At 45.3% G+C, this 23,594-nt stretch overlaps 1 protein-coding gene across 6 annotated transcripts in view; it reads right to left on the bottom strand.

Annotated features, from left to right (window-relative positions):
• Positions 1-6,927: 6,927 nt before the first annotated feature.
• KCNK10 (potassium two pore domain channel subfamily K member 10) overlaps positions 6,928-23,594 on the bottom strand; it is a 133,703-nt gene continuing 117,036 nt past the window's right edge. For all 6 annotated transcript variants that reach the window (XM_059373572.1, XM_059373571.1, XM_059373570.1 and 3 more), the window contains 3 exons: positions 15,478-15,664; positions 10,941-11,083; positions 6,928-8,802 (listed from right to left, as the gene is read on the bottom strand). In XM_059373572.1, the coding sequence (XP_059229555.1) occupies positions 8,182-8,802; positions 10,941-11,083; positions 15,478-15,664 (951 nt within the window). In that variant the 3' untranslated portion in view covers positions 6,928-8,181. The remainder of the gene's footprint in view (positions 8,803-10,940; positions 11,084-15,477; positions 15,665-23,594) is intronic.

Genomic DNA, 23,594 nt, shown 5'->3' with positions numbered 1-23,594 from the left:
CTAACCAGGCCTCCTCTACCTCCCTGGAGGTGCCGCCTCTTACAGAAAACCTGCTTTGACCGCTGCGGTGCGCGCTGACACGCGCGCTCTCTGGATTCCTAGCCGCCTTGTGCTTTTGAACCAAATCACATGCCATCCTATTATTTCTCTTCCCCTAACCCTGTGGGCCAGATTTTGAAACCCAGAACACATGGCAGCAGGCCACCTGAGCCCACGGGAGATCCGTGAGGGCTGGGACTATGGCTTTGCCAGCTCCTGACATTCTCCTAGGACCTCACACCGTGTAAGCTCCAGAAATGTTTGTAAATGGATGGATGGATAGATGGATGCAATCTGCAATCTTCACCAATTACCGTCCCGATTAGCTATTTCTCCCCTTTTTTCTCCTCAACCATAATTCAATGGAAAAAATTGTTTTGGATTCATATTCATTCATGGAACAAGGGGACACCTTATTACTTTTCTTCCTTCTATGGAATCAGACAGCTAAAGAACAATGTTCTTTTAAGGCATAAATTAATGCTCTGCAAATTATGTTAGCATTGTGTGTATTTCTGTTTCTTAATATTTGCAATGAATGTTGATTCCAGAACAGTGACTTTCTCCAAGGCTCTTCATTACAAAACAAATTTATATCTTATGAGGTCTTACCATTGTTCTTTGCCTCAGGTATTTACAAATCACTCAAAAGAGCCATTGAAGTGCAGGCAGTTTATAGATAGCACAGATTACTCTACTAGAATATATTTTAGGGTTGTTACGTTCCAAGGGAGGAAAAAATCCTTATTTATCTTAAATGATTCCACATAATAATTAATGACCTTTAAAATTCATTTAATAGACATAACTCTTTCAAAGAGGTTATGTGAAATATTTATATTTATATATATATATATATATTAGCTTTAGATTCTTACAACATTTTAAAATTTATCTCTAAGAACCAGCCATTTAAAAATTTGAAATATTTCCTACAGAGGTAATGGATGGATGTTGACTCATAAGTCACCACCTCAAATTCACACAGGCAGGTTTTACCCTAGCATTTCAACCCTGGAATAGTTTTGTGTTAAGGGTGTTTACACCGCTCTGGTTCCTGTGATTGATGTGAGGCCAGAGAAGTGACCAGGTAAAAGTTGTCTTTGAAGTCAGTATTGTGTATCCAGAACTCTTCCAAGATACTTTCCATTTGTCTGGACTGCTACCCTGTGCCCTAGGCTCCCCTCTCACACTGAATCCATCTAACCTCCCCTCAAGTTTATCACAGCTTTGGGCTCTCTTCTTCTGTTCCTACAGTCCACAGAAGCCCTTTATTCAAACCGTGGTTTTGGACTTGCTCTTTACCCAACAAATGTCTCCTGAGCGCCTACCAAGTTCTGTGCACTGTGCCAGACCCATGAAAACAATAAGGGAATGAGATGTCCCTCTAGGAGCTCTGGATATGGGGAAAATGGGACAGTTATGACAATGGAGTGAACTTTCTCACCAAGGGATCATTAGAAGGCCATCAGTTCCAGTCCTGGAGGGGCAGAGAGGCATCTAGAAAATTGATTCCCATAGCATGACGGCCTCATGAAACTGAGTGCCTGTGAGAGGCCTCTGGGATTCTTATGGCTAACTGGAGAGGAATTTGAAGGGGCTGGATCCTCACAAAGCAGGAGGGTAGGCCCAGAGAAATACTGTATCTGGGTACTTTGGGCTTCTCTAAGAAACACACGTCTATTTACAAGAATTTTGGAGAATTCTTTAAGGTTCGACAAAATGTATCATATTACCTTGCCTCCATCCTCTGAGTAACTAATACTACTCCCTTCTAAATGCTATGCCTTCGTGAAGGAATGAGAGTTTAAAAGGCGAACAATGTCTTAGTATTGTTCTGGAAATAGTTCCAACCTCATGATCCCAGGAAAGAATCATCAAGACCTTGCGAGGGTCACTGGACCCTATTTTGAAAACTATTAACCTTGAGTATAGTCTTAAAGTAGAGTCTAGAATGCACCTGGGCTAATAGGGAAGAAACTCTGTGATAAAGAGAGCTGCTTTGGGCACAGGAGCCAAGAATGTCAGCACATTTGTCATATATTCGCCATATATTTGCCATCCCCACGAAGCATAATCCTTTATTTCCCAGATGCACAGTCAAACTGCATCTGTAGTAATAAGAAGGGTTTTAAAGCAAAAATTCCATCACCAAACATAAAAAGAACTCTCCTTCAGAGTAGTCACCTTTAGAGTCTAGTTATGTTCAAGAGCGATCACTGCAAAATTTGGAGTTCTTCATACAAAACAGCTCAAACTCATTACTCTGTAAGTAAACTGGGTTTCGACCAAGATGATACCTCAGGAGTGGGATAAATTGCTTATTGTTGGCTCCAAATGAAAAGATTAAATCTGCCTTAAAGGATGAAAATGGGGCTATCAATACGCCTATTAAAATTACTCTACCAATAATTTGAGTGTCTCTGTTGTATGGAGCACAGGGCTCAGCACTGGAAATGGAAACGAAAGGCCAAATTCCTGCCCTGAGGAGCTTATAATCTGCATCAAACACACAGCGGGCTCCTCCACCTGCAAGACAACGGGTCTCCATGGGCTCTGGCCTCTTGCTGATGCACTTGTATACAAGTGGGTTTTCAGCCAGGCAAGAAGCCTGTCCCCAAAAGCGAGAGTAGCTCCCCACCCAGCCACTGTGAACCATGCTTGGCCCCACAAAAGAAAGGAAAACAGGAGAGACATTGGGTCAGATCTTCCAGAAGGTCTTTGTTGCAACTTTCTGCATCATTGAAAAAAAAAGTTACATCATCATCAAATAAAGACAATAGCAGCAGAGCTCACCGAAACGTTACAAGCAAATTTGCTCTTGTACTTTTCCTAAGAACATTACGAAATTCCCTCCTCCCCCCGCACCCCACATTATTTTCTGTAAAATGCCTTTTTTTTTTTTTAAGCACCATGAAATCCTACAGAGAGAAAAACAGGTAAAACACCTCCACATGTGGGTTTATCGTCGTCGCTGGGGCCCCTGCCTGGGAGTCTGGGAAGGGGAAGAGGCTGGAGGCTGGCATGTGGGTTGGTTTGCATAACGCTTCTAGGCACCACTGTACCTTCTTCGAAGCTTCAATCTCGGTGCCCTGATGGCAAAGGAGAGGTTTTTCCAATCACCCTCCCTAACACCAGTCTGCCATATCAATGGAGCGGAGTCCTCTCAAGGATGGTTTTGTTTTGTTCTGTTTTTAATGCACAAGGAACTATTTGAGATTTTTCACTTAAAAAACGATAACAGAAGGTAGATTTCAAATCTCTTAGGCACCTGTGAAAATGATAATCACTTTCTGTAAAATCAAAGACACTTGTTAGTTCTCCTCAGTGCCACCGTGCCAATGTCATGTGACCTAGGGACCGCCATGGGAGGAGTGAGGTTTGCATGGATGGCTGCTGGTTCATCACACCAGGACAGCCAGGGTTTTATTTCTAGCCACATCATCAACATGCTATTCCAAAGTTTCCATAAGTAGAATTAACAGGATATGCAATGCAAAAGTCACCTTTGTTTCAGAGAGTTTCCCATTTTTTATTTTTTAAGGCCGTTGCTCTCGAGCTCTTACTCTACCCATGAAAGCTCCCTCTGCTGACACAGCTGCGGTCTTTGCACACAGTTGCATCGTAACAGAAATAATAAACCTCTGCTTGAAACCTGAGCAGGATGCAGAAAACAGAGGACCGGAAAAGCCAAGCCAGTTTTTCCTCATTTCTTTAGAGAGTCTCTGCACATTTGTGTGTTTTCCTGTGCCTTTTCCATGGTTTGGAAACCATGGTATACATTGGATGGTCTACAATCTTACCCAATCTGATGAGAATAAATCTGCCCCACCCAAATTCTGGTCACATTCTCACTAATCCCCCAAACCCAAGCACACAAATAAATAAGCAGCATTGACTCAGCCAGGAAATGACATCCTCTCGGGGGGAGGTAAGGGAGTGGTTTGCTCACATCTAGCACAACGAGGACTTTCAACATCGAATGGTCCCATTAGACCCCAAAGCAGCGATTTCCAGCGTGTGTGTGTGTGTGTGTGTGTGTGTGTGTGACAGGTATCTGTCTATATTATATGAATTCATGAAGTAATCAAAGGGAACTTCTATCACAATTGACTGCAAATAGCAACAGCTTTGAAGTTCTTTAAACAATCTTAACACCATGCAAAAAATGCCCGCGTAGCCTGAGTCCTCCAGGTGACAGGATACTATAAGGAAGTATATAGAGTGAGCCTACACAGGGCACGATTCTAATTCAGACACCAGGCTCCCAAATACATCTGATCTCCATCAATTACCCAGAAAACCCAAAGGACAGGAGACTCTTAGCCTAAAATAAGGTGGCCCGTGTGTCAGTATACACAAACATGGCTCATACCGTTCTTAATGAATTTAACAAACTCGTAGACCAGGGGAGGTTTGGTCAGAGAACTGCAGAATTAAAGAGGCCTTGATGATTATCTGTGTTGAATTTCCTTGATGTCCTGACAAGGTAACAGAGAAGCACGAGGACAGAGGAGTCTACGCTCACAGGCTGGGACAGGGAAACACAGACAAAGAGTCCCAGTGGCCTCACCTATAGGCCAGGGACATCCCTACCTGCACACACATTAGGGCCCTCCCCTGACGGTGGTAAGTTTCTAGAATTCACTATTGAGTTAGGACTGGATATGGAGCTACCATCTCCAAATGATCCCCCCACTGTCCCCAGCAAACCTCCAGATCTGTTAGGGAAGAAACAATCAGGACCCAATTACCAGGTGAGGCAAAAGACACCACCCACTGAAGACACGGAAGATACTGAACACGTGCTCTTCCCATGTGCAAAAATCAAGGCGCTGAAGCCAGCTTTACGGCGGCATAGGGAGCGCGAGTTGGAGGGGCAGGGAGGCGCTGATGAGTGTTTAGAATCTGCAGCAGCTTCAATACGTGCTATTTGCTATGTGCTGTTCGGTCCCATCTTCAAAGGGTACCACTCACACAACTTCATCACGACTCGCCTCCCCCAAATCTTAGCCTGTACACACTATGAGGAGTCCAAGCTCTTACTCCCTCTCAGCTTCTCAGACTTTGGAGAGTATGTTCTAGTTTGCCCAATACTGCCCATATTTAATGGCTCACTCTCCATAGAGGGAGGGCTCTTCTTGGATTTCATTCCCCAGGGCTTGAGGCCCCACTGTATTCAGGGAACAGGTTGTACTGGGTTTTTTCCCACTCTCAGCCGAGGGCTGTTTTTGAGCCCTCTGTACTACTGTGATTTGACCCCTTTGGGGAAGCGTCTACGCACATACCAACACCTGTTCCATTTGGTAGAATGTGCAGCTTCGTGCTTTGAATTGTTTTATTCCTGCTATAAGCGGAGTTCCTGCAAAGTAAGCAAGTAAAGTGCAAAAGAGTGCTTTCAAAGGGCATTTTTTTTAACAATACAGAAAGGGCACCACAGACAGCATTCCCAAAACCCAAACCAAAATAATGTATAAGTATCTGTAAGGGTAACGCTTTAGGTCATGATTACACAAAGACCTTGTACGCTCTTAGTAATAGAGATCTCCCCACCTCCGTACACCCTACCCATGAAACTAGAAAGACACACAAACACACACATACACATACACACACATACACACAAGAGCGCATGATGTGGACATTACAGCAAAGTCAAAAGCAGACTTTGGTCAGACAGCCTTTGAGGACGAGCTCTACCACCTTCTTGCTGTGTGCCGTTGGGTAAGTTACTCCGCTTCCCTGAGCCTCCGTGCCCTCATCTGTGTAATGGGTTTGCAAACACTTCCCGTAGAGTGTTGCTATGAGGTTTCAGCCAGCTAACGCCCATAAAGTGCCTAATCTAGTGCCTGGCCCATGGAAACCACTGGATAAATGACAAGGAAGCCTCTTGGCCAGATTTGTCTGTAGTGTCTAGAGTTTTCAACACACTGCTACAGAGAAGTACAGGGCAGAAACGCAAATGCATGAGATGGATGGATAGTTTAATCAGGAAGCTTTTAACTTATCAGAGAAATAGAGAACATCCCAAGAGATCTACCAATCAAAAAACACATTTTGTCAGGCTGGAAGGGCTCTCACAGTGAGAGCCAGAGCCCACACCTGCGCAAAGGTCGTTTCCGTGTCTATTAACATGTGGACACAGGATGTCACCAGTAAGCCACAGCTTCAGCCCGGTGGAGGCATTAACCCAAGTCTACCTTGGACAGGAAGGGCCTCGTGAAAGCTGATTCTTATTTGGCTCCTTCCCAAAAGCAATGCCAGAACTTTTAACTAGAGCCTAGAAGTTGGGGGAGGGGCCGGCAGGGCTACATGTGCTCCAGGTGAGGGAGAGCTGTGCAATTTTGGGAAGTGGGCGGGAAGAGGTCTGCCCTGGTACCAGTGGTCAAGGATGTGGTGGGTATCATTTTCCCCAGAAGTCAGAAGTCTCCACTAATCTTGTGGTCTTTTGATCAATCCCCTCCATGTGTTAGTCATGTGAACTCCCCAAGAGATGGCGCTGAGATTGGGGAGCCCATCACCAGCAACTTTCTGGGGGTTGCCAGGCCCAAATTTTTAAGAACATGGGCCAAACAGCGAAGTCTGAACCACCCATGGTCAGCCCAGTTACACGAGGGGCTGAGGCACACACAGGATGCTGAGGCCTAGCACAATTTGCCCTTTCTGATTTCAAAAAATCCATTTAAAATTTTTTCAAAACCTATGACTGGCCCCTCCCCCACTCTCCTTCCCAGGGCCATTGTAACCTCACGGAACAATCGCGTGGCTATTGTTTGCATTGAAACCATTAATCACCCTGGTGTTCCAACTTTCGTGAACAGCAGGTGCGAGACAAAGAAACAAGTAAGGAAAAGAAGTGATGCCTTCAAAATAAGGAACACCCAAACATAAAGGTGGAATGTTGTAAATACTTCTTTTAAGCATTAGTTTTTAAATGGCATTAATGGCACTTAAGCTGCAAGCAATTAAAACAATTCAATTTTCTTGTACAAGAGTTGGTTGGGGGATTCTTTCTTTTGTTTGGAGATAGCAAGATTGGACCTCGTCACTATGTCTACCTTAAGACACCCAAAGGGACAAAAAGCCCTGAGATGGAATGATGCCGTGGTCCTCCTTGGTATGTCTCAGACATGCAGGATGTCTATTTTTATAAAAATTTAGGATCAGCTAGACAGAACAGCAAGCCACTGGCATCATGCAAGGCAATTGTTTTGGTTTTTTTTTTTCCCCCCCTCTTATCAAAACAAGTTACAACCAAAGTTCCACTAGAAAAGTGAAATGGACATTTCAAAACCAGTTTATTTTCACCATTGCACCCACTGAGGAGAATGCATGATTTTTGCCCATTAACCATGCAGCGAATGAGGTTGAGTTTTCGCCAAAGCTTGCAAGTTCATTCTTCATTCGTCGAGAGACAAAATTCAATAGGCTTCTGTCCTTGGTTAAGGTGGTATCCACAGTGTGATGCATTTGTGATTTTTTTTTCTTTTGTAATGAGGAAAGCAATTGCACCATTTAATACGTGTGCTCTGATCTATTTCTCACAAATTCCACATGCTCCCGGGTCCCACGGACATTCACTTGGAGCTCAGAAAGACTAGCTGTGCGCTGAGGCTGTGTATCAAAACTCAAGCTCAGAGCAACATGCCACAATGTCACCTCGAACCCTCATGACAGGTACTAGTTCAGCCCCCATTTGGTCCCCTGCTCTGTGTGTGCATATCTCTAACGGTAGGTTCAGGAAACAAGGCTCCGTGTAAAAGCCACACGTGTTCCTTTCAGAAGGCTGGTCTGAGGAATAGCTGCCCTTTCTCCACGCCAGGTCCGGGCGGCGCCGCTCAGGGGAGCACAGCACCGTCCCATACCCGCCCTTAACTTCCGTGGCCACGACCTCCTGCGTGTGCAAACACTCCCGGCGTGTCCTGCGGCCCCTGACGGAAGTGTGGTCCTGTGTTCTTTGATTCCTTTTGGCAGAGCGATCTTTCTCCGTCATTTATGGCACAGTGAAATATATTCTTCAATGCTATGTAATTTCGGACTACCGAGAAGTCTGTTTTAAGGCACGTGTCTCAGGGTGAATATAAAACAAAAACAAAAACAAAAAAAACCACAACGCTTGGTCAAGTCCAAGGTCCTCAGCATTTAGTTTCTGTCTTCAAGTAATGCGTTGTTCTCGAGTTCCCTGTCTTTGGTGTCCGTGGGGACCATTCCGTTCTCCACGCCCGCCTGCTGCTGGATGCACTCCGTCAGCATGGCCGTGCTGGAGTGGTCCGAGTTGCACATCTTCTCCGTCTCCTCCTCCTTCTTCTCTTCGTCCAGGGAGTAATTCCGGAAGGTCTTGTAGATTTTGTGAACGTCCTCGGGCAAGGTCTTTTTGAGGTCCTTGTTTTTCCTCTTGGTGAGCCTGGAGGTGGATCCGAACTTGTTGATGATGTTGTCCTCAGAGGCTCCCTGCCCATGTTTGTTCAGCTGCTCGGAGCCCTTGAGACGCAGGTTGTTGGGCCGGTTGTTGATGCTCTCCTGGGACGAGGCCTTGAAGCGGCCCGTGTCCAGGGCGGCGAAGACGGAGCGCTTCTCCGGGGACAGCATGTCCAGCGAGTGGGCCCTCTGGTCCAGGCCCAGGCGCCGGCGCTCCATGCTGCGGATGGTGGCTGCCCGCTGCAGCTTGTCGTGGATCTCCACGCTGAGCCGCCGCCGCGTCTCCCGGAACTCGGCCGTCACGTTGGCCTTCCACTCGGCCGCGTGGGCCTTGATTTCACCAACCTGGCCAGGAAACAGAAGAGCAACTAAGGAAGCCGTCCCCACCTCGGTCCCCCACCACTCCCAGCACCCACCGCCCTTGGAGGAGGCCGGGAGGTGGGGGAGAACAGGCCCGGATGGGGATGCTGCCTCGGCCCTAAAGACCCAGCTCAAATTGGCTCCCGGCTCCTGTGGCTCAGGGAGCACACCTGCTAGAGGACCTGGCAGGAGCCTGAGATGTGGAGGTGGTGACCGATCGGGAGGACGGCATTCTGCGGGAGAAACCGCTATCTGGATGGAGTTGGCCGGGCTTGGGTTCCCGTTATGCGTCCACCCCTTTTTTTTTTAGCTGTACGGCCTCCTTCCTCCGACATAACTGGGGTAATCATGTCTAGCTCACAGAGTTCTTAATGCTACATGAGACAGGGACACGCACCTGGGTACAAAGCACAGGTGCAGCCGGTCCTTGGCCTGTCTCTGTTGCTGCAATGCTTCTGTCTGGGTAGGGTGACCAACCGGTCCCAGTTAGACTGGGACTGTCCTGGTTGTCGAACAGGAGTTCCTTGTCCTAGGTACCCCTGCAGTCCTGGGCAAACTGGGAGTGTTACTCACCCTGAATCTGGGCCACACTATGGTTGAGTGCTACCTGGCTTATGCTGCCTTAAGAAGACCCTCCGGGGCACCTGGGAACAAACTTCTCTAGTCCTGTTCTGCAGAAGCCCACAGACCACAGTGTTCTGCTTCCTCAGAACACAGGAGGATTGATATCTGATTTCTCGGCTCTCCTTCAGCACTTCCAACAGCACTAGTGCCATGCTTTTCTCTACACACGAGGGATTCACAAGTCTGCGTTTTTGCATTGAGGAAAGTCGATATTTGCATGGTTACCTTCTCTTTCACTACAGCTGACTTTCAGCCGGTCAGTTAGCCATCTGGGGAATCCGACTGAGGATGGCATTGATGGCATTGCATTGCCAGTGTTTCCGGGAGCCGGGAAAATTAACACCGGGGCCCGGCAATGAGATGGGAACATTTCCCATTCGGCAGTTTTGTCCTGGGGCTGTCTCTACAGAATGTCTGTCTGCCGAGAAGTGAGTAGGAGGCTTCACTCCTTTCAGGAGCTTCCCCCTCTTTTTGTTTCTTTTTTCTTTTTAATCTCCCTTCTACTCGTTAGCTCCTTTTTTCTTCTCTTGCCCTCCTTTCCAGTTCTTTGCCTCTGTTCCTAGAAGAACTACATGGACTTTTTTTTTTTTTTTAATCACAAAATCTACCTTCCCCTCTTCTCCCTTTTCTTGCCTTTGTGTAGGTTTTCACGCATATTTACCCAAGGGAGTAAAGGTTGCATGTCCTTGGACATAGGGGTCGATGCAGTTTTTGTAGATCTGACAACCAGGAGGGGGTGATGGTGAAAAGGGACCCCTTGTGTTGGCTTCTCCACAGCTGGTCACTGTTGGGAGGACTTCAGTCTCAGAGAATCAGGAAGGAGTCCTAGTATTCTACTGAATTTCCATATAGACCCCAAGACCTGAAGGACAGGCCCATCCTTCTCAAGCTTTTTATAGACGTTCTAAGCCTCTCCCACATGTCTGCACACCTCCCTCAACTATGTTCTACCCCTGCTGACCATTGCTATTTTTTTCTTTTTCCCTTTTTCATTTTCCTAAAAAATAAGTCATTCTGGGGCACCTGGGGGTGGGAAGGGGGTGGCTCAGTTAAATGTCCCACTCTTGGTTTTGGCTCAGGTCACAGTCTCAGGGTCCTGGGATCTAGCCCTGCGTTGGGCTCCATACTCTGTGGGGAGTCTGCTTGAGATGTTCTCTCTTTCTGCCCCTCCCCCTCATGCTCACACATTCTCTCTCTCTCTGTCCCTCTAAAAAAAACTTTTTTTAAAATTTAAATAATAAAAAAAAAAGTCATTGTGTACTAGTCCTTCCAGGATCCATGGGCTGGTGAGTCATCAGATGTTCTCACCTGCCAGAAAAGGATCCAGAAATAACTGCCATCCCACTGAACTTGGCTTTCAGGAAATGATTCAAAAAGAGTAAGCCATAGGGGCCCTCCATGTATTAAGAAACCCTCCAGCCCATAAAATAGAGACAGGTATTCTTGACAGGAGCTCATCTGATCTCAGAAACATTTATAGAATTTGGAAGGGGTCCTACCTCTTCTTTTGTCTTTTTGGATAGAACCCGTAGCCAATCTCCGATCATACTGAGGACAGCTGCAAAGTAGGCAAGGCCAACCAGGATCCAAAACCACACCAGGGGCTTGTACCACTCCCGGTAATTGATGCCAGCATTTCCCCCTGAAAACAAAACGTCACTTTAACCAGGGTCTAGCATTTGGTCTTTGCAGAACAAACCTATTCTGGCCCACGTAGCGGAGACATCATCCTATCTCCAGCTGACACTCAGCTGTTAGAGGCATTAGAAGGAAGGGAGGGCAAGGAAAAGATGCACCCCTTCCTAAAGGAGTCTGGCTTTGGCTCAGCTTCTCTGATTTTTGACCACTAACCGTTACACCCACAACAATGACCACTAACCAAATACCCATAATGTCCGTGGCCAACTTGGTCCAGCTCTTCTCAACCCGGGCTTGACCGTGAATGACGTCAGCTAGAGGACAAATACAGCAGGCCTAGCTGTCCAGAGTCTTCCCAAACTTCGTTAAATGCAATAAAAATAAAAGATCAGTAATCCCCAACATCTTGGACTTCTTGGCACCACTTCCTTCCTACATGCATTTCCTAAGAGCGGAGTGGATGTATGGAAGTAAAATTGGACTTCATGGCATTCCTGAGACTTTGATCCAGTGGTAGTGATTTAACGCTAACTAAGGGATGGTGTTTACATGATGCTAATCCGAAAGGTCAATTAGGCTCAATAATTAGAATCACCATGCTAGAACTAAAAGGCCAGCTAGTCCAACTCCCTCTATTTTATACATAGGGATTACAGTAGAAATCCATCAAATCAAATTGGCCAGCTGCCCGATTGCATTGACCGGCTGTCCCGCTGAAAGGTCCAGTCATTTATTGCAAATAATTAGCCTATTTATTCTAGCCCTCCTACAGGCGCTGCCAAAGGTACCGATGCAAAGCAGCCTCCAAGCCCAGCCCCCTCTCCTAAGGAAGGAAGGACGTAACTGATGTCAGCCTGGCTTTCACCGTGTGTGACACTATTGCTCACTGAGGCAGGCCCACGGTCATTTCCAAGACAACCGACATTAGCAATGTGTGGGTAATTAGGGGGTTCGGTAATGAGTGATTACTAGTCTTTCCCACTGGGTAGTGGTTATAACCTTTTCTAGAACCACTGAATCCACACTGAGCTTTTACGGTATCAGTAATACCTCCCAAAGGCAGCAGGGCAAGCTATGCGGCCTGTGCCTGTGGTTCCTCTCCGTGCAGCCTACAATGTCTCAAGGCCATTGCCATTTCTTAAAATTAGAATTCCAAACATTACCAACGGGCTGTGTGGCCAGACCTCTTTGGTCTAGTTTAGCTGCCCTTTTTTTTTTTTTTTCCCCTCTTAGGTAACTCTCTCCCGCAGCTTCCTCAAGGATTCTACTGGAGTTCCTGCCGCAATAAGTGGATTTTGTGGTTCATTCCGTCCCTGTGCTAGGACTTGGGGAGAAAAGGAAATATTTACTTAGCAAGTCACCACCACCCAACAAGGCTTGTCACTAGGGGGCGCTAGCGAACAACACAACAAACACCCTTTGGCGTCTTGAAGGACTCGGCTGGAATTCAGAGCTCTGTGTGGGCTCTCAGGGTTTCAAAATCCTGTGATGTTAGGCTGTCCTAACGTGAGCCGGCTACAAAATAAACCATCACTTTATCCTGCATGGTGATCAATGTTCCAGTTACATTTCTAGAAGGGTTGATGCCATGTCCAATCACAGCAATCATCGGCTCTGGTTAACGTACCTTTTTAAAGGATCAGGTATCCTTCCCCATTGCCCTGAGAGTATAGCCCAAAAGGTGGTGACAAACTTCCAGCCTTTTAAGGCATGCATTCTTAGACCAATCTACGTAAGCTCCGGAAACCCGAGCTTCCAAGGGCCTGGTCTAATTGCAGTCAGCAATGTGGATTATAAGAGATACCTGTCCATGGAGACCTCAGGACAAAAAAAAGAAAAAAAAAAAAAAAATCAGGCTCTGTAATAAGGGAATTAAAATGGGGCCAGGCCTGTGACTATGGAGGTCACGCCCTTGCTAGGTAAGTCAAGATAAGGTCAAGTACCAGTGACTACTAAGTGCTCTCAATCTATGGTGGAGAATAAGAAGAAATAATCAATTAAAATCACTGGCAGTACCCCATGAAGCACCAGAATCCTTTCTCATTTTGTCCTTGCTTCTCCCCCCAGCACCCCCACCCAGGGAGGAGCAGCACACCAGCTGAGCAGTGCTCCCTAACATGTGTGGTCTCCCTGAGTGAAGAGGTAGGGAACGTGGATGTCCTTGCTTCTCTCCCATCCACGATGAAGAGCAGGGACCCACTTCCTATGAATTCATGTGTCACAATGTTAAATAAACCACACCTGTTCTTCCCTGGGTTCTCTTCAACTTTTTTACTTAGAACCAATGTTGCAAAATCATTTAGGTTGGCCAACTCGATTCATCTAAGATCCAAATAAATCAATGCTAGCTTTTCTGACATTTTTAATAAAGCTGTAAATTAAGTCCCATCACATAGGCCAACCGAGAATATCCATGTGCATTAAATCTGGGGCTCATTTTATTTTTTATTTTTTCGTCCTTCAATCGATGCTGTTTTATAAAATGTAATTTGTATTATTATTTTACAGATTCATCATCACTTTTCAATTAATGCGAAGGCCTGGATTCAATCATGTTAACCAAAGCAGGTGGTAGATATTTTATATATGGACTTTAATTTGAATAGGCTATAATACTTTTTGTTTTATAATATCACAATGTATAACATTAAAATTTAAAACATTCAATTATGTTATTGTCAAATGGCACTTTTTTAGTAAACAGCTTCCCTGCCCTTACACTGTATAATTAGATGTAAACAAATAACCTGAATTCAAATTAAAAATTTAAACTCTTTGCCGATTACTAAATAAATGCATTTTTAAAATTTTGTATCCCAAGGCTCTATTTGTGCCCCAGATTAACAGATTAACAGGCCAAGTCAAGCAGGTGTTTACAGAGAAGGGCTCATCACTAGCGTCCCCTAACAGTGCAGCAGATGGCCTAGGGCTGGCACAGGGCACTTTGAAGCACAACCCAGTGCAAACTATGCTGTGGGAGAACTTGAACAAGTTTGTGAAATAGTCCCAACAGTTCTCTGTGGTTTCCCTCCAGAGCCGCAGGCCTCCGCTCAAGACGGCCCCTGGGGGCTCCACATCCAAGGGGAAGGGCAGCACAGCAAGCAGCTGAGCACTGGAGTGGAATCCCAGAACCCCGGCTTTTTTAATCACTTTGACTTTGAAGTGCTCAGTCCTTAGGCAGTGAAAAGGACAGAAAAAAAATAAAAACTTCTATTTTTACAAACTGGACTTTAGTCTTCTTTGGCCCATTTAGAACAGCTGGGAGACCACCCTTCTAGTTATCACCATCAGGGTAAATGTGGAGACACCCATGTGCCTTTCAAAGAGCCCTGAATATCCCCTCCAGAATGTCCTGCTTTCCAGATTTCCAGATCCCTGTCCTCCTTGTGAGCACCGCAGTCCAAGAAGACCCCAAGGCAGAGGTCAGGATCATGTACCAAATAAAGTCTGCGAGCTCAGCCTGCAATGTCCAGGCTGCTGCTTAACCAGGAACTAGCCAAACACACACACACACACACACACACACACACACACAATGCACTTGCATCACCCAAACATTTTGAGTTTAGGACAGAGGTGCTTAATTAAAGTGTTCACTTCTCAGACTAGAAAACAATCAATTGTCTAAACCCCTAGAAATATCCCTTAGGATAGAGAAGGATGCCTCCTCCTCTTCCTGCCTTCCTACCACATTCTGGGAAAGCCATACAGGTAAGAAGCCAGATCACATTTCATTTTTAAACTCCCCGTCCCTAGCCGAAGTTGATGGTGGTTTCCTTTTGCTTCCATAAACATAGTTCGTTGTCATCTAAGTTCATAATGAAGGCTCTTGTTTCTATATACACTTGTGCAGAATTTGTTATAGTATTATACTCCCTTGGGACAGTTCTCAGCTCCTGGTAGTCAACTGAGCCCTAAGTCTTAGGCCAGGGCAAGATCCAGGATAATGTCTGCAGGGAACACAACCCTCCCCTGGGCAGCCTCAGGAACCCTAACGCACAGGTCGCTGCAGGCCAAGCTTTATGCTAATGGCTTCAGAGTTTCATATTTGCCATTTGCTAATACAGCCTTTATCAATAGATTCAAGGAGCCTTAATGTAAATCAGAAGTCCAACATTCAATGAGAAATTCATTTCACTCATGCAGAATTCATAGGACGATAAGGGCAATGAGCACTCTGGGGAGGAAGACGCTGCCTTTCATTTCTCAGCAGAATCTGCTGCTTTTTACATTACATGGAGCCATGGGCTTGAAATGAGTGCATGCATCGCAGTAGGGACACTGAGCCATTTTCATTTGCTTCTCCTACAATACAGTTTCTCTTGGTTTTGAAAAGCATTATCAACAGAACCTTTTCCCCACCAGAGCCCTGGTGGCCGGGATGCCCAGGGTGCTTACCTGCCACAAAATCACCAAAGCCCACCGTGGTGAGGGTGACCACGACAAAGTAAATGGACTCCAAGGCGGTCCATCCCTCGATATATTTGAAAATGACAGCAGGGATCGTCACAAATACAATGCAGCCGGCCAAGATGAACAGGATGGTGGAGATGACCCGGATCTTGGTCTGGCTCACTTGCTTTTTCTGGGAGAGCAAAGGAGAAAGACAGGCAAGTCAGCTTTATCACCCCGGGTTCAGAAGACGGAGGCACAAGAAGAATGTTTTATGTCGGTGGCTTTTCACCTTTCATCCGTCATAGGCAGCTTTGGGAGAATGTGATGAAGACTGGGGACCCTCTCCTAGAAAAATGCACATACAGAAGTTTTCAGAGGCTCTAGGTGGTTCTCAGACCCAGCAAAGTCTGTTCGTGGGCCCCGGGTCAAGAAACCGATCATGCCTTGGATATCACGTGTGTGGTTCCATGACTACAGCCCAAATGTGGATTCTAACTTCCTCACCAGTACAAAGGCAATGATTCCCCAAGAAAGGCTTGCTGCCAATTTTCACGTGGTGTTACTGACCCTTCTCCAGGAGGGTACAGGTTTGGAGCTCTTTCCACAGTGGTAGGGATGGACTTGGCACCTCGTTTCTCTTGTATCAAAGGGAATGTGTTGGAAAAAAAACAAAAACAAAAACACAGCTGACCTGAAACACACTAAACAGACTAATGTTCAGATGACAAAAAAACAGCCATCCCCATACGCATTTGAGACAGACTCTAGCTTCTTCACCCTCCTTCCCTGCTGAAGCTGTACACTCGTGACATACTTTTCTTTTGAAACTCACACATGAGCCAGCACTGCGGTGTGTTCATGCTCTGCTATCCACCAGGGACAGACAAGAGTCTGAGTCAGACCAACAGGTTACTGCTAAATTGATAGGAGCTTCTGCAGGAGCCAGTCAAGACGGGAAAGCCTTTAGATTGGGAATTAGACAGATGTTACACAAAGGAATGGTGCCAGTGAAGTCCAGATGTGGACAAGGAGCATCACTGGCATTCCCCTAGAATGCACTCAGGACAACACTGGCATGGCCTCTGAGCTGAATAACCCTTAAAGTCCTCTCAAAGCTCCCAGGACCGGCATGTAGATTGTCCTCAAGGGGCCGTAGCACCATAACCTGACCAAAACCATTACACATCAGAGTGCATGGGTCTTTCTCCATCACCTAGATTGATTTTCTGCAAAAATACACCACATGTAGGGCACTGGATATAGGAAACTTTTATCACGGGCTCTGTTTTCTATTCATTGCCTTCCGGTAAATTAGAAGGCAGAGAACCTCAGAGCACAGAGAGAACTTCGCATTCATATACTCAACAGAAGCCAAGAGGGGTTGAGAGACTAGCATAAAATGATTTTGCTAATTAGAGACAAAGCCAAGATTATAATTCTGATGTGATTAACTCCCAGTCAAGTGCTTACTGATGGAACCAGACTTCAAGTTACTCAACAATTTCCCAGCTCACACAAAGTCGCCAGAGTCCCGCTCCCACCTGCCCCCCTCCAAGAAAATCAACCAGACTGACCCCCATGAAGAACAACAGACCATGTTGCTTCCCTCCTGGAAAGGAAGACTGGGAATAAAAAGTTGTTTACTCTGTGATCTGTCCAGGATTTCCTAAGCTTCAGTCATAAGCAGGAACACCTCTGGCTGTCTCCCCAGGACAGAACTGGTCAAGAGAGAGCCACTTAGATCAACTGTGGAAATGCCAGGCAAGAAGATGACTAGGCTTTCTATCCTCTCCCCCTTGACTGTGGGAGAAAAGTCAGTGCGGTCTCTTTATTGGAAAGTTCTAGGGATGCGGGAGGGCTGTCCGCTCTACTCCTGGCTCAGAAACATTCAACCCCACCTGCCTGGGGTCCCAGTCCCAGGTATGTTCAACACGACAAAATGGAGGACTTAGTTCAACAAATAAGAGCAAGTACAGTGGACAGCAAGGAGCCTGCTTCCCCCGTCCCCCTGCCTGCCTCTCTGCATACTTGTGATCTCTGTCTGTCAAATAAATAAAAATTAAAAAAAAAAAAAAAAGAACAAGTATAGTGGAGAACATTTATTTGCATGAATCTTAAATCAGCACTATGTATACTCCCGTTCTGAGATCAATATATTCCCTAAAAATGCACAGGAAAACCTAAGGAAATACAATCCTTCTTTATGAAAAGCAGTCATGTGATCCAACTCCCAAAAGGGCACTGAGTGTATAAAGTGGGAACAGGGAAAAATTATTTGATCCATGCTATTATACAGTCCCCTTCTCATCTCCTCAGAAAGGCCATCTGCAAAATATATACATATATATATAATTTACTGATATTGCTGAAACTGCAAATGAAAATTCCAGGGTTTTTTTTTTCATGAAAGTATCGTGACAAGATGAGTCACTTGAGAGCCATGGGAATGTCTTACCCATCCCATGAATTTCCAGGCTGAATATTAGAGCAGGACCTGGTGAGGGCAGTGGAGCCCCTCTGAGAATCCAGGAACTTATCTATTACTAGCCTAGTTTTGTTTATAGACATGTATAAAAATCCAAAGCCCAAAAGGAGATTTCACCATAGATCACATTAAATTAATCTAATTGCTGGCAGGGGGAACATCATTCTCCCCCTCCTCTCTAAACTGTCCTCCTCAAATGCATAATGAAATTAAATGTTTGTGAGACACTTGTTAAGTCATAAATTAGGATGTGAACACAACTGTAATCCAAATGAGGCTGAGGCTGGCAAAGGAGGGTTTGCAAGTACGTAGAGAGTTGGAGACGGTCCTGGGCTCCCTGAGGTGGGCGGAAGGGATGGCAGCACAGGACAGGATTTGTCTGGTGGCAGGGAGGGAGCTATGTAACGAAGGAGAAATAATGGCATCTAAAATGGGTTATCTGTGGGAGAGTTTATTGGCAAGGTAAACATTTCACCACCACTCTCCTCACCACCCGAGGCAAAGCTCGGCTTCTTCTTTCAGACGTCCTAGGGTGATGTTCAGTGAATGCTTGGAGAATTCAATCATGGGGGTATTTTCGGGACTTAAGAAGTCAAGTTTCGGGGCGCCTGGGTGGCTCAGTGGGTTAAGCCGCTGCCTTCGGCTCGGGTCATGGTCTCAGGGTCCTGGGATCAAGTCCCGCATCGGGCTCTCTGCTCAGCAGGGAGCCTGCTTCCCTCTCTCTCTCTCTGCCTGCCTCTCCATCTACTTGTGATTTCTCTCTGTCAAATAAATAAATAAAATCTTTAAAAAAAAAAAAAAAAGAAGTCAAGTTTCGTGTGTGTGTGTGAGTGCGTGCGCGCGTGTGTGCATGTATGTGTATGGAAACGTGTATACCCATACTTCACTATAAAAGGAAGAGATGTGGACATAAAGTTTTAGCAATATATAGTATTCTGGATACCCATGTTTTTGCTGCCCTCTAGATATTAAAACAGAACAAAAACAGTTACCTTAATTGAACACATTTTCCAGATGGAACCACAAACCATCTTACACGTCATCCAGTGATCTTTGGGCTTCTTATGGCCATTAGCCCCACAACTGTGCACTACCACTTGCAAAAGGGTGTTTAGGAATGTGGAGTCCAAGGTTAGACAGCCCGAGACACAACCCATCCCCACTGCTATATGGCTGGGTGACCTCAGGCAAGTTTCTCCACCTCTCTGTGCATCAGTTTCTTCCTTTTTGACATGGACATCAAGAATCCACCTCACAGGATTGTTTGGGAGGTTAAATATGTCTGTAAAAGTGTTGCACACTGCTAAGTGCTCAGGGACTGTTAATGATTATCTTTGATGTAGAACTTCAAATGTTTTCTCAGATGTGGACAGTCCCAGATTTAGTATCACCCTTAGCTACTGAGGAATGCTCCCTCATGTCTGGCTTAAGATAATCTTCGTGTAGCTTCAGGAAGTTGCTGTTAGTTGTCGCTTCCTGGATACATTATCTCATGTAATTACTTCACTGTTAATGAGAAAAAGGTCCTCATTCTCTCTTGGTTCTTCTGTGTTGCCTCTAGGTTGAGCTCTCAGACAGTCTCAGCCCACAATCTTGAAAACTCTGCCATTCCATTAATTTCCGCCTACTTCTTCGTCATCCTTCCGAGATTGCCAAGAATTGTAGATAATGTTTGCGATGTCAGGAACCAGCTGGAGAGAGGCACATACCTCACCTTCCTTGCCCTCTCTTCACCTCCCCCTTCTCCCCACCACGCCGCGTACAGAAGTGTGCTGCCTTTCCAGAGAGGGGTTGCTAAGCAAAATCACACTGCTTATTTACCAGTAAGCAGAGCAGCTAGCAAAAAGCTTTGTGAGAGCCCAGATCTGACTGAGCTACTGTGTCCTTGGGCTAACAAAACTGTTATCTAGGAAGAGATGGTTCAATACAATATTTAGGCAGGAGGGACAGGATGGTTGTGCACATCTGTCCAAATCTTGTTTTCACACTTTGTTGATTAGAATAAACGATGTGTTCTTTCCTTCTTATGCAAATAGCATTATGCAAAATGATTTCCTGCCTCCGGATTGGCACTAACTGCAGGAATTTTCTAAGAACTCAAAACCCACCTCCTGTAGAGTTCATTCTGTTGTCACGACTCTATGTGCAATTATTCCAAAGAGCAAAACAAACTTCACAAACAGAGAGCAGGAGAGCCAGCTCGAAGAGGTCTCCTCTGAGAGAGGGATGTACGTGCTCACACTCCTAGAAGTGTTTACTTGTTTCAGACCTCAGAGGACTAAACCACACAGCCAAATCTCATTAAGCAAAACGCCCTCCCTGAGTTTGCTTGCTTCCACAATCTTATTTTAGAGAATGAGTATATTTCTATTCATTTGTGGGCTGGTTCTTTATTTCGTTTTTGCCCCCTCTAATGTCCATTCTCCTTTTCACCTCTATGTGATTTCTTAGAATTCTGAGATTAGCAATCCAGATTGTTGTGTCTGTCTGAGGAAACTGCTTCTCTGATGTGGTTTTTAGCCAGGACCTTGGAGAGGTTATTTAATGATAAGGATACTGCATAAAAACCCTAGGACAGGAGCTACATGTGCAGAGCTCTGCTTTTGGTCTGGTTCGGTTTGGTTTTTGTTGAAATGCAAACACATCACCATGGTAATACAATTGAACTGAGAATAATTTCTCAAAGTGGAAAGATAATAGGAACTGCCTCACAGAAGAATTGACTTTATTTTCTGATATTAGGATGTTTGCCACACAGATTTCTTTTTAAGAGGTCCAGTTCCAACAGATAGTTTCAACATCACAGTGAACAGCTACGTAATACCAGCAATTCTATATACCATGAGGACAGTTTGTAAACACCATTTGCCTATAATCTCCATGGCAGAGACACTGTAAACACACATTAGTAAGAATCAGGCAGCAAAATCTCCATGGAGCCTTTGGAAAATGTCCTCCTCAAAAGCTGAAGACTCAACTGTATTTTGTTTCTATTCAGCTGGATAGCTGAGTTCACACACACACCAGGTTTTGTCTGAGCCACACTGCAGCATCTCACAGATTATTGGCCCATTTGGGGTTTTGTTAGTATCACCATGCAAAGTTTTTGAAAAAGCTTTTGGGTAGATAAAATTAAGCCATTTTGGTCACTGAGATGCCAATGTAGATTCACCTGGGATAGAGAAAAATTAAAATCCACAAGTAACAGAAATTCTCAGCTGTTCTACTCCAGGAACACTTTCATTAAAATCTTTAAAAGTTTTCTGTTCTAAAATTCAGTGGCTTTTAGGATTCAGAGATAATACTCGATCGGAACACCAGAGTTTGTGCTCAGAACACCAGAGTATGTGCTCAAAATACAACCTGTTAATTCACTCAGTCCATAATTTTTAAGGACCTTTTACATATCAGGGGCTGTGCTGGTTGCAAGGGACACAGCAGTTTTAAAAAAGAGAGCAAAGTTCCTTCCTCACATACTGGAAGGCTAGTGGGTGAGGCAGCATGGGAACCTGTTGAGACTTTGGCTGAAAGCAGGCTTTGTGGCGCTGTCCATGGTGTCCAGCCCTGGTCTAACTATTGAAGGCAACCTAATGACATCCCACTGATTCAAAATATCACCTGCGAGAGAAGAAAGAAATATTCTCGTAGTTCTGGTATGTGGAATACAGAAGCATGCCAACCATCATGGATGATCTTTGGGTCTCTGTTAGCTAGGCATTCCGAAACTGGGTCCCAGGGCCTGGAACAACTCAGAGGCAATCACACCAATGCAGGAAACACCCACATGTAACCTGGGCTGAAGAATGGTCCTTCTCTTCAGCTGAGGTTTGGAAAGCAAGCCCATGGAAAGGATAGGAGGCTGGGCACACCTCCTTATGAGCCACTTCAACAGACTAACTCCTAGCAACCGCAACAGATACCCCACCTAGCGGCTCACCTATCCAAATTGTAAACTGACCTTACCTGGATTTTAGCAGTATAGGGAACAATATGTCCACCCCAAAATGCCCTCCCACCGTCATATATAAGAGCATACAAGAGTAATACTGCAGTAACAATGCTACACACACCTGAAGCTGCCTCCCTCTTCTCTCCCCATGGCTCCCCTCCCTGCTAACAGGGTTCAAGGTCATAGTTCATTGGCCAAGCAATCTACAATAGCCAGGGAAACAAGATTCCACCCCAATGTTCTTTCTCATGCAGGGGACTCCCCCTGCTTTAACACACATGGCCTCTCTCCAGCCTTACTCTGACCCAGGAACTGAGCACTCTGCCTCTTCCTCTCCCTTTCTTTTGGGAACAAGCTGACCTCTAGAAGTGGCCTCATGATTTCCTAATTCTGGGCCTGTTATTAAGAAACCTATTTTTCAAAAAAAAAAAAGAAAGAAAGAAAGAAAGAAACCCATTTTTCCACAGATATAAACCATATTCTCCAGTGTTGAGAAAATATAGTAATACTAGGTTTCAGTACATCATCTCCTTTGTCTTACTTGTCAATCAGCTCACATCTTGGGTGGAAACAAAGAGATGCTATTTATTTGGCTCCTTCAAAGACCCCCACCATCTCAATTCTCTTCTCCATAGTCCTCCTGGTACCATGTTTTTTTTTTTAATGTTAGTGACAGCTCAATAATTACTTTACCATGAAGAAGAAAAAGGTCAGACTGTGTTCAGTGGGGTAAGTTCTCCTCAATGAAAGGTGAGTTCCCTTCCTGACACTGTAGTCCCCTCCCCCCACCAAGGAGGAACACATATAATGAAAGCAGAAAGGAAGGAAATTACAATGGACCTCCTACTGAATGGCCTGTCCTAGAAGGAGATGAGGAATGGGGGAAGTCATTAAGGTAGGCCAGGCCCCAGCTGAGACTCTCTGAAGGGACAGGACCTTCCACAAAGACAAGACAGGCTGAGGGAGGACCTTGGGAAGCAAGAGTCCTAATGCAGCCATGTAAAACACTGAGTAAAATAAGTGGTTCACTGGGGATTATCAAGGAGACTCTGACTCCTCCTTGTCCTTCCAGGCCATCTCCAAGCCATGTCCTTGTTCACAGGAACCAGCATCCAAGGGTACCCAGAAAGTGTGGGAGAAAAGAAAGCCCCATACCTCCATTCTCAGCAATGAACAGCCCAGAGAAAAGGTCCTGGTGAGCTTCTGGTGGGCTGCCCAGGATACCTGTCTACATGCCCAGGAATCAAGGTTAGTGACAAAGAAGCATGCATTTTCTGTGACCTACTATTTATTTTGCCTGTTAGGAGATTTGGAGAAAGCCCCCAAGATCAGCCAGATTTAGGTCAATACCTTAAAAACCCACATGGGTATCACTGAGTCAATACCTGGGCAAATCCCTGGGTTTTACTGGGGATGTGGCTAGCAATGCTCTCCAAGGGTCACACCACGCCTTTCCTTCTTTCTAGACAAATACTTTTTAATAAAAGCACACAGGGCTGCTCACCTTCATAAAACTATAGACAATAATGAAATAGACATTAAGAAATCATATGGGGAAAAGATGTGGCAACTAGAAGAGAAAGAGGCAATGAGACGCAAGAAAAAAAAAAGTCCATGAGAAGGATGAACACATAGAAAAAGACTTTGAGTATATAAAGCAGAAATGAAGCCACAGTTTGAGGGTCT

Source organism: Mustela nigripes, chromosome 13, assembly GCF_022355385.1.
Source record: "Mustela nigripes isolate SB6536 chromosome 13, MUSNIG.SB6536, whole genome shotgun sequence".
NCBI lineage: Eukaryota > Metazoa > Chordata > Mammalia > Carnivora > Mustelidae > Mustela > Mustela nigripes.
The sequence above is the reverse complement of the archived record's forward strand: the minus strand, read 5'-3'. Positions and strand labels throughout refer to the sequence as shown.